We start from the raw sequence: 19,402 nt of genomic DNA, 5'->3' as shown, positions 1-19,402 counted from the left end.
ATTTAGGATCATCTGTTCAACCATTTCAGCTTCATTTATAGTAGCCATGATTCCAGTGTCACTTTCTGTGGCCACTGCAGACTTCATCAACTTTTGCATTTTGTTTGTTAATGACAATTTGTAAAACAAGATGGTCATAGTGGGTTTAGTGTCTGCACAGTTACTGGTGTCATTTTTGTTAACCTCTCACTCCTAGAATCTGTTGCCTAAGACCATTATGACATAGGTATTTTGTATTTTGGATATCCTACTTTTTTTGTTTTGAACTCATTAATGTCATTTGTCTCTTGAAATTTAACTCTGATGGAGTTCCCTCCCTGTGGCCAGAGGTGGGTGTTCCCTATAGCTGGAGGTCAATACTTCCAGCAGAATAGACCTAGACACTGCAGAAAGTGTTTATTCCTTTGTGTCCATCTGACAGGTGAAAGAGGGAGGACAAGCCCTCCATCAGTACCTTCATTCACCTCCCTTAAGATGCAACTTGGCTATTGAGAGCTGGAAAGGGTTGGAGCTGAATGGCTCCAAAAACTCTGCTCTAAGTATCTGCTGTTCAGCAGTATACAGTGCTGGGTTTTGCCTTTTTCCTTCTGGAAGCCCATTGTGGGCCCCATTTTCTCTGAGAAGCACTTATTTCATGGACAGGGCATCCAGATGGGACTCTTGTGCAGCCAGGGCTACTGGCTTAATGAATTCTGCTTTGTTTGAAACAGTGAGCAATCAAGAGTCAAACCCCAAACTCTAAGGATGAGACCAAGTCAGATTCCTTGTTTTTCTCACTTCCTAAACCAGCTGTATCCATCCAGATTAGAGACGTTAATTTGATTTTCTTATTTACAAGCAGCAATTTTGTTGTTTTGATTCATGATACTCCCAGAACTGTTGGTGTTATGTTCCAGGATAGCCCCAGGACTGTTTGCAGGAGTAGGTTAATCATTCTGGAGAGTAATTTGCAGTGTTTTGGGATAATGAGGAAGGATGATCTCACTGGAAAATTACATTATGTTAGTTGCTTAATATGTGAGTGTTTCTTACCCTTTTCTGTCTGCATAGAGGGGAAAAAAAAACCAGTTAAGTGGGAATTGAAGCTTTTTAATGATTAAGCAAAATGGCTCAAGATATTTTCGTAGTAGTCTAAAACTCCCCCTGAGAAAGACCCCTTCAGATAAACAAAAATTTTAGTGCAAACTTTAGTCCAGCTTCTGTGAGTAAGTTACTAAGTCTCCAGCCCTGGGAAGAATCTAGTGACCACACATTTATTCAGTGCATGGGAACAGTGCTGACTCCCAGCAGCTCTGTGTGCCTTCACAATCTCCTGCTGGCATCTGAGCTCTAGGAGCTGACTGGGAGTGTGCTGTTATTCCTGTCCACTGTGGGACACTAAGTCTGTTGCATCTCAAAAATGGTACTTAAATTCTTAATTAGCTCTTAAACTCTTAATAATGCAGGATGGGTTATGCTCAGCTGAAGGATGGTGCCACGTTAGCTTGCTGTGAAGCTGATTGCGTCTATGATTACATCCGTTCTTTAAATCTCCTGAGGGATATTGCTTCTTGGTTTTGTAATGAAAGGAATTTAAAAAAAAATATTCTGTTGATGCTGTTTCCTATGGTTCTTAGGTTTATTTATTAATCACTTACTCGGTGAATTATTTAGGATGCATTCTAAGATGTACCTGATTGTCCTTTTAAATGCTTCATGTTCATACATTACTTTATTCTGGAAAGGAGGATAAATGGTTGTGTTTCTGAAAAGAAATTTCTAATTGATTGTAGATAAAACTGGTAATGCTCCTTACATTAGGTTGCTTCATTTATTTTTGTTACAACTCATTTTCAATTTCTAGTAGCTGTGCTAGACTTTTTCTTGGGCTGGATGTCTGCAGGCTGAGATCATAATCTGCTGATAAAAATCTAACTAGATAAGTAATTCGGTTTTCTCTAATATAATCAGAGATTCTAACTGAGCATGCTGTTTTCCTCTAGAACTGGTCATTCTGCTGAGGTGTTATTCTGAGATAAAGAATGCATCATATTTTTCAGCCTTTTGGAGTAATTTTTAAAATCCACATTATAAGGATTTCAGAAATGCAAACCAAGTACCAAAATTACCAGAATAGTATGCTTTAACCTAAATGGGTGAAAGGCAAGAGTCAGAAAGAGCAAGGCTTCTGTCTTGCTGACTCTTACTTATGCTGTTCATAAACATGAGTTCCAACCTAGAGAGCTGGATTCTGTATTAATAAATAATTTTAGAAGAAACCCTTCCTTAGAATTAAAAAAAAAACCACTTCAGTCAAACTTTTGGCAACGAATCATGTGTTTCTTTGTTTTGGATGTCACCATTGTCAGCAAAGGTCAGATGTGCTGAGCAGTCTCTGCAGCTGCCATGGAAATCAGCTGGAGCTGTGCCTTGGATACCAAGAGCACTATGAAAGTGCAAAGTACAACCGTGCTTCATTTTACAACATGGGCATAGGAGGTCAGCACTTACTGTTAAAACAATTCTGAGATAATAGGGACAATAAATAGAACCACTGTAATTATTTATTGACTGTCAGCATCATGCTATGCCTCCCAAACCTGTGCTCTATTTATAAAGTCTTCGACATTTAATTTCTTCTGTCGATTTAAACTTGTGGTATTTACATTGTTAGCTCCTTCCAGGATCAATTAGGAAATATACGGAAACACTTTAAAAGTCCTTGTGGAACAAACTAAGCCAAATGTTGGCAGTATCTCAGAGCACCTTTGCATGACTGTGTCACTGAGACCGTGGGAAGGTTTAAAGAGGTGCCTCTGTGATGCAGATGTATTTTGATGGTCTGAATAGTCATTAATTTTTTAAAAGTGAAACAGATCTGAATCTATTTTTTTTCTTTTTTGCCTTGTACCCTTTCCACATGATCATGTTGTTTGCAGGTCTTACTGACTTTGCCCTAAAAAGGGAAGTCTCTCCTGCTCTTTTTAAAAAATCTTTGTAAGTAGCCATAGAGCTTTCAGCAACAAGAGTCCTCAGTATGTTCTGTTGCTGGATGAATATCTTAAAAATTATGACTGCATGGCTATCTCAAAAATTATTTTGTTTTCACCTCCTGAGAGGCTTTCTGAAGTATGCAATTTATGCTTTTTTCACTTAAAAATTGTGATTTAAGGAAGAGGAAGGGAGCAGGGAAAACCCAATCTGTTTTGGCACAATTAAAATAGTGTTCTGATGTGACAAACTGGTGGAATCTTCCATCCCTTTAGGTATTTTGGAACTTTACCATTCAGCTCATCTAAGTGTGAAACTTCACATTTAAATAGTTATTTTGAAAGGCAGACAGATCTTGTCTGGGGAGAGGAGAGTGTGGTTGGTGGGTGATTTTTATAACAGCTTCAGTCATTACTTTTGGAGTGAAGACATGGCTCCATTTACTATTTTCAACATAAGCAAGTGCTTATGGTTAAGTGATGGGCCCTTGCAAACCCAGCATTGAGAGCCTTCAATACAGTGATCAGTTTTAATAGACACAACTGTTTCTGATGAGATATGAGTTGTGTAGATATCATGGTTTGCCTCTTTGTAAACCTCAGCAGGGTATTCTGTATTGGCGGCTTTGATAAATGCATTAACCTGAAATTTTCAAAAGCTCCAGAGCCATTTTCACTCATAATGCTTTAATTGAATTCAAAGTCTTGGTGGTAAGAGTAACCAAACTCTGATTGCTGTGACAGTATTTCTGTGCAACACTTGTGTATGTACTGCCTTGAAACATGTATTAGGTTCATTTTCCTGTCCCGAATCCTAAGGAGTTTTGCACTTTTCCAAAATGAGTACACGGAATTGTACCTCGACATTAAAATGAGCATTCACTCCAATTTGAAAAGCCATGTCTCTCAGAATTCATCTCTACTGGCCTCCATCATTAAATTAGTAGTGTCACTTATTTAAATGTTGCTCATATTTCAGATAGTTGGATGTGAAATCACAAACCCTGAGCTGCCAGCTGCCCGTGCTGCCTCATCTCTGGAACAGCCTGAGCAGTCTATCAGACAATATATATCATGTGTATAATAAGGTTTGGGGCTTTTTTGAATCTGGTGATAGTTCCTGTCTTCTCCAGATGCACTTGGCCTCCGTTCTGGGTCTCTGTCTATGGAAATACATATATGTAGACAAATAACACGTCTACAGCACATTCAGCTGCTTTACTCAGCCTGGCTTGCAGACAGCCAAATTTCAGAGAAATTGGAAATTTTGGAGATATTGGAACTTTGTGTAAATGCAGTGGACATGGGCATTAAGGGGAACAGCTGCCTCTGTAGCAAACCTCAGCTCCTCATTCCTACCCTGAGCAGCATTCTGCCTCAGCCACCAAATGTCCCTGTATCTATGTGTGTGCACCAATCATCCATCCAGGCTGGACAAATGTTTACCTGGGGTTCCTGTGGCAGTCATGTAGCTGCTCCTGATGCCGTGCCTCTCCCTGGCATGGGTTACACTCCTTGTTAGAACTGAATTCCCACGAGCAATCCAGCTCTGAGCATCAGAAATTGACACACACATCCTGCTGTTGAAATTTTCCTTATGTCTCCTGCAGCCCTGAAGAACCCAGTGAGGTTTTGTATCTTTTAAACCCCTCCCTATTCCTGCATTTCCACATTGTTTCTAATGTTCTTTAGACAAAAAGGGACAAACTGTGACGTCGGCTGATGAATAAATCATCTCCCGTGCCCATCCAGAGATAGCCTCAGAGCACGGCAGAACTTAAGGGCGTATTTGTACTCTGAAGTGTGGCTAAAAATACCTAAGTTGATTCCAAGTAATCTGGTGTGTTCATGCAGTATTCCTGGCATGGTACTGGGCCAGGACCTAGGTGGCTTTGAGAAGGGTTGGCTCTGAGAGGCATCACTGGTGGTGTAGCTGTGTGTTCCTGCCACTCGAGGTAGCTCACGTGTCCCTGTGTGGAGCTGCATCGCTGGGTGGGCTGCGCTTGCTCACCTGTGACATGGGCACAAAGCTCCTTGTTGACTACTCATGACATGCTGTCTTACCCCTCTTACAGCTCTTACTGAGGCTGTGCTTCTACTGCCTGTGGGCTTTTTCTGAGGCATTAAGAGATGCAGACAAGAGCATAATCTTCCAGAATTTTGCAACAGCTCTGAAACTGCAGCTCCATAATCTTTGTCAAATGTCTTTGCCTACACTCAGGTGACAGGAAAGTTAGGCTACTTGACTGGGTTTCCTTAAAGTGTTTGAAGAAGGGTTATACAGTCTGAGTTCTCAGTGAAGCATTTAAGTTTGTATCATTCAATGGTTTGTCCAAGTTATAAAAGCTTAGATTGATGTCCTCTTAGCTGGGCTGATTCTCAGCATAGGTGAAGGTTTCAGATCGGAGAGTTTATTACCACTAAAAAGGAGCCATCTCACCCCTCCTTACACCTTTATCACTTAGCTTGTGTTAGCAGCAGCACTTGTTGGACTCTGATACCACTGCCTAATCCAATGGAAAAATATCCACCAAAAACCCCATCCCATCTCCATGTCCAAAACTTCCACCCTAACCTGGGGATTCTTTTGCTGTTAGTCATCTGAACCATCACAGAAGCTTTTCAGCATCACAGGTGGTTGAAAGAGAGGTACAGGGCTGCACAGCAGGAGGATGAGAAAGAGAAAGGTTGGTAAAGACAACCAAAAGGGCCTGGGATCTCCACTTCCAGGAGAGTGAGGTTGAAGGACAAGAGTTGCAATGCTTTCCCATGGGATCAGTTGCCCACACTTCTGATGTTGTGCCTTGCAGAAATAGTTCACATTGTGACACTTCCTTTCCCTGTATTTTTAATAAATTTTCTCCTGTCCGTGGATTTCTTTTTGGGTTTTTTGCCATTTCTAGGAAGAAATCCCTCCCTTTCAGGTTGGTGAGGCCCTGGCACAGGTTTGCCCAGAGAAGCTGTGGCTGCCCCATCTCCCTGAAAGTGTCCAAGGCCAAGTTGGACTGAGCTTGGAGCAACTTGGCATAATGGAATGTGTCCCTGCCCATGGCAGGGGGTGAGATGAGATGGACTTGAAGGTTCTTTCCAGCCCAAACCATTCCATGATTCTGTGATTCCAATGGGAGAAAGAGCAGGCAGAGAAAGTCAGTGAAAAGCAGGTTCTAAGAATGTACTTCTCTCTGCCAGGGAAGAAGCCAGCTTATAGTAGTGCCTATAGTTGGCTGCTAGTTACACATGGCTTGTACAGGAGTCTTCTCTTCCCAAAGAGCTTACAGTTTTTCTGTTGAACTGTGAGATAAATAGCTTGCCTCTCAAATATGTGTATCTGTATGTGTATAAATACATTGTTTTATATGAGCCAGTTTGTGGCCTCTTTTGCGTTGCTTTTGGCAGAACAGGTTTTCTGTGTTCTACAAATGGCATCCAAAATACTTTGTGGTAACTCAGCATTGAGGAAGGTGTTTTTTCCTTCATAAATTTATTTTTAGACGTATGTATGTATATGCATATGTATACACACACACACACCTTCCCTGCACGTCTGTGATTCATCTACAACTGGCAGATGAGGATTGCCATAGGTATTACTAAAATAATTTGTGCTTTCTTATTAGAGAAATTCTTTAGAATGACAAATCCATGGATGCAGAATCAGGCTCATACTGACCATGTGTATGTCCATGGAAACAAAATTGTCTTAAAAATAAATGACACAGTTGTGTTTCCTACTGGGTTTGTCACGACACAGCTACAGAGGGGGGATTTTCCTTTAAGTGCTTTATCAAGATTCAGAATTGACCTTGGCTTACTATTTGCTTCCAGATTAAGTAGGGAATGGATGCTTTACTCCTATACAGATCAAGTCCCTGGGCTTGAAAAGCCTTCTTTAAATTAGAATTAGTGGTTGTCAGATAATTCTTCTGAGCCCTTCATCATGCTATAATTATTACTTGGAAATTTTCATATTTTCTGTCACATTATCCTTCTATTTGACATCAGAAACTGCTGCCAGACAGTTCTGCTGTGAAACTAATACTTCTCATCTGTAGGCACCATACACCTTCTGGCCTGCACACAGCAAGAAATACAAGCTTGTGTGGTAAAAATGCTGCAGGAGCCAAATTCACTGTGCAGCAGCTTGTTCCAGTGTGGAGTACATAACGTACTTTTACAATTTGTGAATGGTACACATGTTCTTCGAGTTAGAATATGGCTTATCAGTATTAATTGGGGAAGTGATTCCAGAGATGAAGCTGCAGATACACATCAAGGAACTTCTCCCACAGTCTAATCCTTTTTATAACCATTTATTGTCATGAAAGTTCTTTCAGTTAAAAAAATCTTGAAAGGGTAAGGACTTAAAAACCTTTGAGAAATTTTCTGTTTGTGATTTATGCAGGCTCAGTATTAGCAAATGTACAAAAAATGTTTCTGCATGATTTTATTGGAAAGTATGATCTGGAATGGGTCCACGTTAAAGCATTTTTAAAAGAAATTCCTCTAATATTTCTTTGGTTTCTCTCCAGAGGGATCTAAGAAACTCCAAGGACCAATTTCAAACCATGAAAAAAATCTGGTTTGAAATCATGTATGTTATTGATGCTGCCAACCATCCCTCAGAGGTGCCAGAGCTGTTTATGAGCATCCTTAAAATCTTGGGAAAGTCCTGTGGTCTGTTGAAGCATGGACTTTATAGCCATTTGTTCTGTTAAATTCCATGCCTCGAAGGGTGCAGCGGAAGCACTGACTCCCCTTCGAATGGCTGCTCACAGCCTGGCTGCTGGGATTGCCGGGGGGGTTAGGGGAGAAACCTTTTGGCACCAGGGTAGTTGTGGCCCCAGACACGGTGTCTGCAGGTTATTTTGGACAGTCTTTAAAGTCCCTTCCAACCCAAGCCTCTCTGTGATCCTATTCCAGCGCAGTTCTGCTCTGGGGGAGCAGGGTTGCACCATTAATGCTATGAATGTGATACATAAGGTTTATTATTTATTAATCAGTTCTGTAATTCTCATGTTATCCAATAATTTTCCCAAGCTCGGTGTAAGCTATTTGTGTTCTTCAGATCCCACAAGTCTGTGAAAGTGCAAAATGAAAAATACACCATGGGTAATGATTTTTGTAGTCACCAAGTTGTATATTAATTGTATTTTTTCACCAAGAAGAATAGTTACACATTTTAAGACCTTTCTCAATTTTACATGTTTTACCACAACTATTTCTGTCTTTTCTGCTCCTGGCATTTCCAGCATAAGCAAACAGAAGGGAGAAATAACTCAACATGTTGCAATATCAACATTGCAATATCTTTTCAAGATTGGGGTTTTTTTTAGTTTTAGGGTATTCAGAGAAACCGTGGTTGCTGTTGCACTGAGGAGGAAGGGATATCTTACGGCAGGAGCCCAGGAGGGAGAGGTGAGCTCAAGATGTCTCAGAACTTTAGACTTACACTTCACAGATTGTTTTATCAAAGCAGATCGATTCCTGGGCTGTATAAACCAGGCAGCACAATGCAGATTGCTGGTTTTGAGGGGGGAGGAGGAGTTTAGTTCATCACTGGTGAACATCATGCTTCTTGTTTTCTGAAATTAATTTATTTGGGAATGAATGTGAAAAGATGTTTAGATTAAGATGGATAACAATGATTTCAGGGTTAGGCCATTGAACTCCTGGGGACCAGGTGCACCCTATCTATCGCGACCTCGTGTCTGCAGAGAAGACAAGAGACTGTACTTACATTTGACAGTGCTGCGTGACTCCTGGAACCCAGCCGATTCTGAACCCCATCCCAGGGCTTCACACTCCTGTTCCTCCCCTTGCCCGTGCCTGGCACTGGTGCTTGCACCCCCTCGGCTCCGCTCTGCCAGCCAGCACATCCTCCAGAGCCCCACACTGCGCTTGCGCCCGTCCTCCAGCGTTTGGTACACCCAGTTGGGGGTAAAGGCAGCCGCGTTGTTAAGGATGAGTGAGACCAGGGCTACCAACACAGCTGTGGCTACCAGTTTCTGGACAGTCATATCTGACTGTCAGCTTGCTGCCAGTCTCTAATTGCAGACGACACGAGGTCCCAGTCAGCTGCAGCACATTGAAATTGGGCTGGGAACAGGCGGCTGCGCTGGGGTGTTACAGGGGGCTAGAGGACATCACCGTTCATTCTTGAAGTCAACTCCAGAGAGGTTTCTGACCAAGGAAATGAGAATTTTGTGAGGTAGATAGGAGAATTCCATAAAATAAGAACACAAAGAAGCTTTTTTAGGTCCTTCCCAGCGCTGACTTATCCACCTTCTTGCACCTTGATAAGTAATGCCAGTCCCGTGGTGAACTGGATGACAGGGAGGTCCATTCCGTGTTGGATGGGGCGAATCCAGACAGAATCCAGTCTTGGGGCAGGAGAGCCTGAGCTGAGGTGGGGCAGAGGTGGGATGGGATGCTCGCCGTAGCCTGCCGAGCACCGGGTCCTCCAAGCCAACCAGCGCTGCTCCAAAAGCCTGGGTTTGGGTGCAAACTTCAGAATATCCTGCAAACGGTGACAGATGGCATCCTCTCAAAGCCAAGCCGAGCCAGAGGGGAATGCGGTCATCGCAAAGGTGGTCTGTAAGTCTGGAGTATCTCGAGGAGACTGCTCTGCTGTGTCCCTCTCCGAAGAGCCGAGCTGTGAGTGCCGGGACGAGAACAGCCACTGCGGTGAGGAAAAGGCCCCCCCACCTCCCCACCAAGAGGAAATGGCTGTTTTTGTGGCTCGTTTTGGTGAGCCTCAGGGCGTAGTCGACTGCAAAAAAAAAGAGCCACTGCCACGGCAGTCAAACATTAACAGGATGTGTTTCCTGAAAGGAAAAGACTATGGAGACTTCTAAAGTTGTCCCTCCTCCCCTCGGAGAGCCCCCTCCCCGCCTCACGCCTCCTCTCCTCGCCGCTGCCCCCAGCAGGGCTGCCAGGACCCGCAGCGTCTCGGGGAGCCCGAGGAGCACAGCGGAGCTCCTCGGGAAAAGGAGAGAAGGAAATCCCAGCGTCAGCCCTCGGAGCATCAGTTCTGTGGAAGTGGACTGAGGAGGCGGATTTTGAAATACCTTCTACTAGAAGCAAAACAATATTGGGGTTCGCTGCTGGACAGCGCGACGAAAGCGCTGCGGGGGTGCCCTGATGTCCGCGTCCTCTCTGCACCGTAGGAGGGACCGTGGCAGATAAATAGGGAGTATAAAATCTCGAGATTTTCAACCCGATAACAAAACAGTTTGGGGGTGTCTGCAAAGGCAGGCGCAAGTGTTGGGGTGTGAGTGAGGTTGAGAGTCACTACACGGTGCCGGCGGCCCCGCGGAGCCTCGAGGGACGCTGCCCACCGCGCTCGGTGCCCGGGGCGTGGAAACGCTGCTGCCATGGGCGCCAGGGGATGTCCCTGCTGGCAGCCCAGCCCGGAATGGACTGCCACAGGGCAGGGCAGGTGCTGCTCTGATAAACAGGTTAAAGAGAGCTGTTGAGGGCATTCCAAACTGTCCTTGAACCTGGCTCTTTCCAGAGTGGCTCTCCAGAGGGCTGTTTGCTGTTCCCATCAGCTGCCTCGGCAGCACCGGGACGAGGACAGGGATTCTGGTGGGCACTGCCCTGCGGCCGGGCAGTACTGCCTGGGGTTCTGCCCTTCCTGAGCTGAGCCGGGCACAGCTCTTCAGGCTGCCTAAATACCGCACGGGTGTAGCTCTGCCTCGTACACAGCGAGCTGAAGGCACGGTCAAGCACTGAGGAGACCTGGCACAGACCTGCTGAAGGGCTGGCATGGGAGTTCACATCCCTGTAATCAATAACATTAGATTAGAAACTGATTTAATTTTATAGTGGCTCCGTCTTACCAGGCAAGAGGCTTTGCCCCTAAACAGCTGATACACAGAAGCAAACCAGTCTGAAATTTTTTGCAAGGCAACATTTTATTTTCAAGACTTGTTGGTGAGAGAAGGGGGGAAAATTCCAATAAAGCTATATGCTCCTATAATTAGTTTTCAGCTACTGATATTGAATGTACTAACCTGGCTATGAACTCAACTCTCCTCTATGTGCTCTGATAATTTTTAATCTTTAAACAAATTCAGCTTTAAGTACTTCGAGCAACTTCATCCCTTGAGAGCATGATAGCATCTTTGGTTTTTCTTTTTCCCTGTGATTGGTCATGTTTCTGTACATTTCCGGTTTTAGAACTTTCAGTATAAACACACCGATGTCTGTCATTCTTCAAAGAAATTTCCTACCAGCAATGACCATATTTGCATATTTTAAACTCCTTGGGTTATTTGCTGTTATGGTTCTGTGTTTATCATAAGCCAGGGATTCAGCAGCAAGGGAGATGATTTTTATATACAGATAATGCCAGGAGAGATTTATCTTTAGGGAAAAGCCACACACCTGCTTCTGCCTCTCCCCATTTGATTTCTGTGATTTGATGAAGTCTGAGTGTGTATTTTCAGCAGGGCCCAAGCTTCCTTCTCATGTAACATTTTCAGAAATAGCAATTATATTTTACAAAGGCTAAACAAATCAGTCTAATCATAGAATCATAAAGATTGGAGAAGATAAAGTCCAACCGTTGCCCCAGCCAGAGACTCATGTCCCCAAGTGCTACATCCACACAGCTTTTAAATCCCTTCTGGGATGGTGACTCCACCACTGTCCCGGGCAGCTGTGCCAGTGCCTGACCACCCTTTCCATGAGGAAATTTTCCCTAATATCCAACTTAAACAGTATGGGAATCCTGATCCTTAATAAAAAACAACCTTAGTGAATGCTTCTCTGCTGACAAACAGGCTGTAGGATGTGCTTTTTGCAGCACTCACTGCATTCTGTGGGGCACAGGGGTTTGTATCATGCAACCCACATGGAGCAATCTCTTGGTGTTGGTTTTACGAGGGTAAGTTTGGAACAAAGCTATGTATTCAATGGGATATTATAGATTTATTCTGTAAAGCTGCTTTATCAAATGCTCTGTTTCTGCCAGGGAAGAGTTTTTAGGAGTAGCCTCATCAGCTTTCAGTGTTTGGATCATCCATGAAAAATGCCTGACTTTTTTTAGAGTAGCTCATATAATATCATTAACACTATCAAGAGTTTCATTGAACCCTTACAGCTTTTCATCTATTACTTAGTTCCTTGTTGTCTTTTAGTCCCATGGAAAGATACAACCAGAATCCCATAAATGCATTTTAAAAGCATCAAACCTAATTTAGCTACATCAGATAAAACCTCATTTTCTCAAGTCCTTAGAGTTTTCCAGTCTAGTGGAAGGTGTCCTTGCCCATGGCAGGGGTTTGGAACAAGATGGTTTTTAATGTCCCTTCCTACTCAAACTATTCGGTGATTATCTATAATATAACATTATAGGATGCAATATTAATTGGTTATATATAATATTATGTTCAACAAAGTGGGGCCCAAATTGAAAAGAGGGTTTTTTTTTTACCCTGATCCTGATCAATGTTCATTTTCCAAATATAGCCCATTAATAGAGGGAGAAAAGATTTTTCAGTGAGATGCTTCAGACATATAAATCTCCAGCACCTCTAAATAAAATTCCATTTTTTTCTTTAAACTTTCATGCTAAATAGGCAATGAAAAATATATGGGAACAGAAGGGTTTGTGAGATCAGACTGTGGATGCTGTAAACACAGTTCACACAGAAAAACAGATGTGAAAGGTCAGATACAAAGCGAGGAAACTTCCATCAAATATGTGGTAAAATTTGTGTCCACTCTTAAAAGGCGTCAACATTTGCTTCCCAAATCCCTGGCACTGTGGATGTGGCCTGGAGCCTGGGGAGCTCAGGGTGCAGCAGTGGATGGTGCATCCCTGTGCCTGCTGGGGGGCTTGGGGCTCTCAGGCTGCTCGGGATGCCTTCCCATGGCTCTGCTCCCACTGCTGCTGCGCCTGGGCTTCGTTAAGTTTCCAGCTTCAGCTGATGAAGTACAGATGTGAGAGGCTTTCCAAGGGGGATGAAAGGAGGAGGAGGGGAGGAACAGGAAATTCCTGGAGTCAGAGTTGGGGGCAGGGAAAAATATTACTTGGCATTTTATATGGACAGCAGAGCCAGGCCTGGACAGGAGGGTTGCTGCCTTTTAGGGATGCATGGACAGATTCATCTTTCTCGCTACACTAGCAGCTGTTGGGAGATAAACTGTAGTTTTCCCTGGGATTTAAGTGAATCTGTTCAGCACCTCCTGTTTGTTCACCAGACCCACATCCATCTGCCCACATTTCTGAGGGGCAGCATAACTTGCCCTGGTGGTGGAGGTGTGTGCCTGCCAGGGAGGTTGTGCATCTCAAGGCTGAGGTTGGTCTTCTTGAAACACAGAGAGACGTGGAAGTGGGTTGTGGGTGCTCCCAGGATCCCCTCCCCTCCTCTTTCCTACCCTTTCCTCTCCATGTACCTTATCAGAGCACTGTCCCTCTTGTGAAGGGTGTGTCTGCTGGAAAGAACCAGTCTGTGCTGCAGCTGCATGGGGACCATGGCTGTTGCTCTGCCCTGTGCAGCTGCTCACCAAACCCAGCGGGGTGTGGGAACTCCTCTGGGCAGAGCAAGGCTGGGTTCCTTAAGTGAAGCACTCCTTCAGGTGTTTCTGCAGGGCAGAAGCAGGAGAAGGAGTGGTCGGAGGGAGTCAGTTGTCTCACATGCCATGGGTTCTTGTGCTGGTGAGCTGCTCTGATCGTGTCTCTCATGATGCCAGGATGATTTTTTGCCTTTTCTTTTATACCTCTTTTATATACCTTTTTATAACTTTTTGTATTCTTAGTGGTTTTTAGCCTACATTCTTAGACTTACTTTGTTAAGAGACTAAACATCTTAGAAGCTTTGTAGTTAGGGGTAAGTGTGCCCCAGACCCCAAGGTCCTCTCCAGAACACATTCTGGAAACTAAGATAGAACCATCCAGGAGAAAGCTCCTGGGGAGGGGAGCTCACTCGAGCCTCTCATTGGGGAATCTTTGATAGATCTGCTAATTAGTAACACCCATAATGATATACCAGATTTTTGGGGGGGGAGGGGGGGGCGCATTTTGCAGGGTGCATTTCAATGCATATGACCTGGATGTGTGCACCTAAGGATCCTTAAAATAAATACAAAGGTAAAATCCTTTTTTCCCTTCTAACTGTGTTTGACTCTTGATTTTAAGACCAGGAAAAGGCATCACTCAGAATCTTAGAAACATGGAATGGTTTGGGTTGGAAAGGACCTTAAGGACCATCTAGTACCAACTCTCTGCCATGGGCAGGGACACCTTTCTTTGGTGTTCCTCTTGTCTCTTGCTGTGATCCCTGTGCTGGGTGAGTCCATGCAAGCTGTGCTCTGCTGTGAACACTCCCAAATTCAGTGTCTTTGGTGCAGTTTGAGCCTGGTGTGCTCACCGCCTGCCCAGCTGGGGTGGCAGAAGGCACTGTCTGCCAGAACAAAACCAGCTGCAGAGCACATCAACTGCAGATGTTTCTCCCTCTGAGTTTGTTGCTGCCCCCAGCGTACCCACAGCTGGAGCCTCTCAGGTTCATTTCTCAGGTTTGGAGTGGAGAAGAAAGAGGTGGGATGGCAGAACTCCAGCTCCTCAGGGCAGAGGTACCTGGGTGCCCACGTGGCCCACAGGCAGGTGCCTGGGGGACAAGAGCCCCCAAAGAGGAGTTCTAGGGGCAGTTGCTTCTGCTCAGCAGCTCCTGCTGAACTGTTGCCATCCAGGAAAGCACAACACAGATGAGAGATGATGAGCAACATCTCCTAAATCCTGCTGTGACTCTCTGCACGCTGTTATCTTTTAACTTTGTACTTTAAAATACATTGTGTAGTCTATTTCCTCTCAAAAGTTTCCACTCCCTGTAGTCTAAATAAGAATTCTCATCCGCTCGCCTGTTTGAGCCCATGAACTCTCATCTTCCTGCATGGAGGGACTTGAGAGCTGTCAGAGCTCTGAAAAATAAAGACTTTGATTTCCTTTCAGAAACTCACTGTTAGTCAGCTTGACAAAGCCCAGCACAGACGTGCATTCCTTCACCCAGAGCCAGCTGGCTGTTGCCAGCTTCTTCTGGCACACTGCAGAGCTTGGAAAATGTACTTCTCCTCATGTGCTGTGAAGCACAGTTGTGCCCAGGTACAGCCTTGAGCAGCTTTTCCTAAGGACAGAACTCAACTGGCTGTGTTGATCAACACCATGTTAATCATGTCAATGTTCTTAAAAGGTGTTTTTCCCTCCTTTCCCAGTTCCAGATACAGATAGTGTCTGGAATAAAAGAGAAACCAGTTCCAACTTTTCGGAAATTAGGAAGGTCACATCTGCTGACACAAGCAGAATTTCTGTATTGAGTGGTGATGCACACAAGGATCTTCTGTCAGGCCCATCCAGGTCTGAAATGACCATGTTTTATTTCAATGTTCCTTTTGGCTCCTCAGCTGGGGAGCTTGGACATGTGAGAGAAGAGCATGAGGAGGCTGTATTTGAATACTACTCAGTTGTAAGAAAGGTGTCACTCAGACATGCATTTTTGCTTTTTTAAACCAGAAACACTTCTGATCTTTCTGAAATTTGTTCCTGATTTATTGCTTCTGTTCCTTTTTTATTTTCTCTATACCGTTTGTCCTCAGTGAAGTCTATATCACTTATTTATGTTGATTACGACCTGAAACCTTTATACAAGTTGCACTGCAAGTAAAAGATGCTCTAATTCTAGAGCAAATTATGCAAAGAATTTTTCCTGTGCCTTTTCTTAGTGTATGTGCTGGAGAGCACGTCAGGGTTCACCTGTTCCGCTGCTTCCCGGTTAGTCACTTTCCCCTGTTTGTGCAGGGCTTTCCCACAGCCACTGGAAACAGAAAAACATTTTAATCATAGGAAAACTGGAAGGGAATTTGGTGGCAGGACGTAAAGTGCCATTCTATTCTATTATTTTCTGGTTTTTTCCTGCTTTTAAAATTTAGATCTTTACTTTGTGCTGTGGTGGTGCCTGAGAACTGCACAGACTTCTGCTGAGGGTGATGTAGAAAAAACCCCTTATTTTGAATGCTTATGGTTTTTATTAGTCAAACATATTGCATGAAATTCTGAAGAGCCTCAAATGTGAATAGAATCTGTGAAAATCTCTGCTTGTCCTGCTCTGTGATGGTCAGTTCTGTCATGGTCCTTCTGCTGAGCAGTTCTGCTAGCCATTCCAGCCAGGAGCACGGTCCTCAGCCTGTCCTGCCTTGCCTGGGCAGGAGACTTTGCAGTGTTAACTGTGAGCTCATAGACCAGAGGAGTTCTTGTTCTGAGCATCACAAAGCTTTTCTTCTTGCCGATTTTATGCAAGTTTTAAATTAGAACATGTTTGGTAATTTGTTTCCTACACATCATTCCCTATTACTGAGTAAAACAATTGGGCTCCCAACAGCTGTTCAGTATTTAAACTACTCCAGACTGCAGCAGGAGATTTCCAGTGCGAGGCTAAGGCTTTTCTCATCATTTTAATTTTGATTTCTGAACATCAGTGTGGTAGTATTGTGACTGTCTATAGGCTGCAGCTACAGCTGGATAGGCACATGATCAATGTTTATGTATGTGCAAACATAGAATCACAGACTGGTTTGGGTGGGAAGGGACCTTAAAGACCGTCTAGTTCTACCCACCCCTGCCATGGGCAGGGACACCTTCCACTGTCCCAGGCTGCTCCAAGCCCCGTCCAACCTGGCCTTGGGCACTGCCAGGGATCCAGGGGCAGCCACAGCTGCTCTGGGCACCCTGTGCCAGGGCCTGCCCACCCTCCCAGGGAACAATTCCTTCCTAATATCCAATCTGGATCTCCCCTTTTTCAATTTAAAGCCATTCCCCCTTGTCCTGTCCCTCTGGGCCCTTGTCCTAAGTCCTTCTCCAGCTCTCCTGGAGCCCCTTTGGGCACTGGAAGGGGCTCTTAAGTTCTCCTCAGAGCCTTCTCTTCTCCAGGCTGTACACCCCCAGCTCTCTCAGCCTGTCTCCAGAGCAGAGGTATAACTGCTGTTCTTGGGCATTGGTGTAAATCAAATCCCACAAGATTTCCTTAAGGTTGGGGTCATTCATCTCAGGAACTGACCTTTGTGTGTGAACCTGCTTCTGTTCCTCTTCAGTCTTCACACAGCAACTGGAGTCTCTGTTACACTCACCCCATTCCCAACGTCCTGATGGTTTCCCCTTTCACACTCTCTCTCCTCCCACCTCACCTGCCTTCCAGGTGACACAATAACAGCTCTCCTTTTCTTTCCCATTTCCTGCAGTGAGGCTGTCTGGGAGAACATGGCTCGCATGTGCGTGAAGACTCAGAGGCTCGATGTTGCCAAAATTTGCCTGGGGCACATGGGTCATGCAAGAGGAGCCAAGGCACTGCGGGAGGCTGAGCAAGAGCCAGAGCAGAAGGCCAGGGTGGCTGTGCTGGCCATCCAGCTGGGCATGCTGGTAAATCCCACAGCCAAGCTGTGAAGTGTTTATATCAGACTGTGAAAAATGACCGAGTGAAAGACTGCTGACTGAAGGAAACATCTTTTAAAGATGGTTTATATGTGAAAAATTTAACAAAAACCTGCTTTCTTGGGGCATAAGCCTCTTCCAAGCTTAGTCATTCTAGGTTTCACTGGATATAAAAAAGGCTATATTTTATTAGAGTTAAAATGTTTCAACAAACATGTTTTATGCTCTGATATAGGAAACACAAATTCCATTTTGAAATTATTTGTTTCCGGAATGAAAGACTAGAGCTGTGTGCAGTCACAGAGTGAGGGCTGACCTGAGGTTGTTGAAGGAGTTTAGGCAAAATAGACTTTTTCTGCAGGGCTGGAGAGCTCTGGTCAGTCACATTCATTGCCTGTGCTGTCCCAGGGATGCCTAGTCACCCAGATTTCTATCCTGACTTCTCCCATTGTGTGAGAAGGATCTTGGCTGGATCCAGCTCAGCCAGAGGACAAGGTCTGGCTGTTCCCCACAGTTGGTATGGAGCAACTGTCTCTCATTCCTCCATCTGGAGCCCAAACTGGCAGCAAATGCACTCCAAAGTGGCCCTTGTATCTTGTGTCTGACTTCATTCCCCTTGATTGCCAAGAGAACTGAGATCGAAGCTGAGTTTGAGACCAGCATTGTCATGTGGATTGAAAATTGACTGGTGCTAGTTAGAGGTGTGTGTATTCCACTAATTTAGTGTCTTCAGCAATGATCCATAAGAAAACCAGAAGTTTTTAGTTAGGAAACCATATAAGAGATCCAGGCACATTATCTGTCAGAGGGAAAAACTGGGAAAAAATTTATGAAATAACCCACAGTCTATAGGAAATAGTGAATTAGATAAAAAATAGCAAGGTGCTATGGCAGCAAGAATCAGTTCGGGGCAATGTTTGAGGAGACACCACATCCTGGGGCCTGGATTTGATAACTCCTGTTATTCAGGGCAGCTACAGCTGGAATGATGACTTCCACCCTTTAAGTATCTCATTACCAGGAAAAAAGTTGGTGAACTGGAAAACGTGCAGAGAAAATCAGTGCAAATTGCTCAGCTCTTGGAAAGATTTCACAGACAAGGAAGTCTTGGAAATGGCCAAATAATTAGAATTTGGCTTGAAAAGGTATTTAGCAGTCTACAGTTATTTGATGAGTATGAGAGAGAGAGACAGAGACAGAGACACAGAGAGTAACTATTCTGAGTTAGAGGTAAGGAAAAAAGGAAAATTCAAGCTAAATGTTTGTAAAGGCTTCCTGGCAGAGAAGGCGATGAGGCTGAAAAGTGTCAGTGCTTCTTCTCTTGAATATTTAAATCTGTTTGGAAAGGTGGAAGGGACCTACAGCAAAACAAATGCAGTTCTACTGCTTTTTTCCATCTCGTACAGAATCCTAGGGCAGGCATCTTCCTTTTCCACTTTCTGTGCTTTTTTAAATTTGAAACAATAAGAGACAGAAAGTATTTTTCTGTCTTGGACAGATAATCTCAATTTACTAAATATAGTGTTCAGCTGGACAGCAGTTGGGTGGAGCAGGAAAATGCTCCTTCCACAGGAGCTAGTACCTCTCAGAGCATAAAAATAATAGTTCCATATTTGCTCACCCTTGCGTCAGCATCAGCAAAACCCTCCTGTTCTAATTCTGTAATAAATTCTTAACATTTATTCCCAGGAATGGAGCTCAGTTTTCCACGAACAGCACTGCTGCCTCTGAGACCTGCTGGGAGGTCACAGGGCTTCCCTGGCTTGCAGCACCTTAATTCCCAAACCCTGAGTGCCAGGATCTTCTCCTAAGCCTCACCCCTGGGTGGGCAGCATGGGCGGTAGCTGTACCCCCAGCTAAGCGTGTCTCCGTTTTTGGTGATTCGCTCTCCTGATGACAGCATTTGATCATTGGTGACTTGCTTTTGTCACCCCCCTCCCTCCCAGTCAATCCTGTACAATAAATGTCAGGATCTGAGTGCTTTCCTTGTAAAAACCACCCTGTTTCC

General features: G+C 44.3%; 2 protein-coding genes across 5 annotated transcripts in view; one reads left to right on the top strand and one right to left on the bottom strand.

Moving 5' to 3' along the window:
- Positions 1-9,815, bottom strand: part of TMEM204 (transmembrane protein 204) — a 29,083-nt gene extending 19,268 nt beyond the window's left edge. Inside the window, exon 1 of the mRNA XM_042037443.1 lies at positions 8,707-9,815. Coding sequence (XP_041893377.1) covers positions 8,707-8,986 — 280 coding nt within the window. The 5' untranslated portion in view covers positions 8,987-9,815. The remainder of the gene's footprint in view (positions 1-8,706) is intronic.
- IFT140 (intraflagellar transport 140) overlaps positions 1-19,402 on the top strand; it is a 101,880-nt gene that overhangs the window by 75,762 nt on the left and 6,716 nt on the right. For all 4 annotated transcript variants that reach the window (XM_042037440.1, XM_042037439.1, XM_042037437.1 and 1 more), the window contains one exon: positions 17,205-17,382. In XM_042037440.1, the coding sequence (XP_041893374.1) occupies positions 17,205-17,382 (178 nt within the window). The remainder of the gene's footprint in view (positions 1-17,204; positions 17,383-19,402) is intronic.

This window comes from Corvus kubaryi, unplaced genomic scaffold, assembly GCF_017639235.1.
Source record: "Corvus kubaryi isolate FWS band 111438036 unplaced genomic scaffold, C.kubaryi_AGA036_p1.0 37387, whole genome shotgun sequence".
NCBI lineage: Eukaryota > Metazoa > Chordata > Aves > Passeriformes > Corvidae > Corvus > Corvus kubaryi.
Note: the sequence above shows the minus strand (reverse complement) of the source record. Positions and strands in the feature narration are given on the sequence as shown.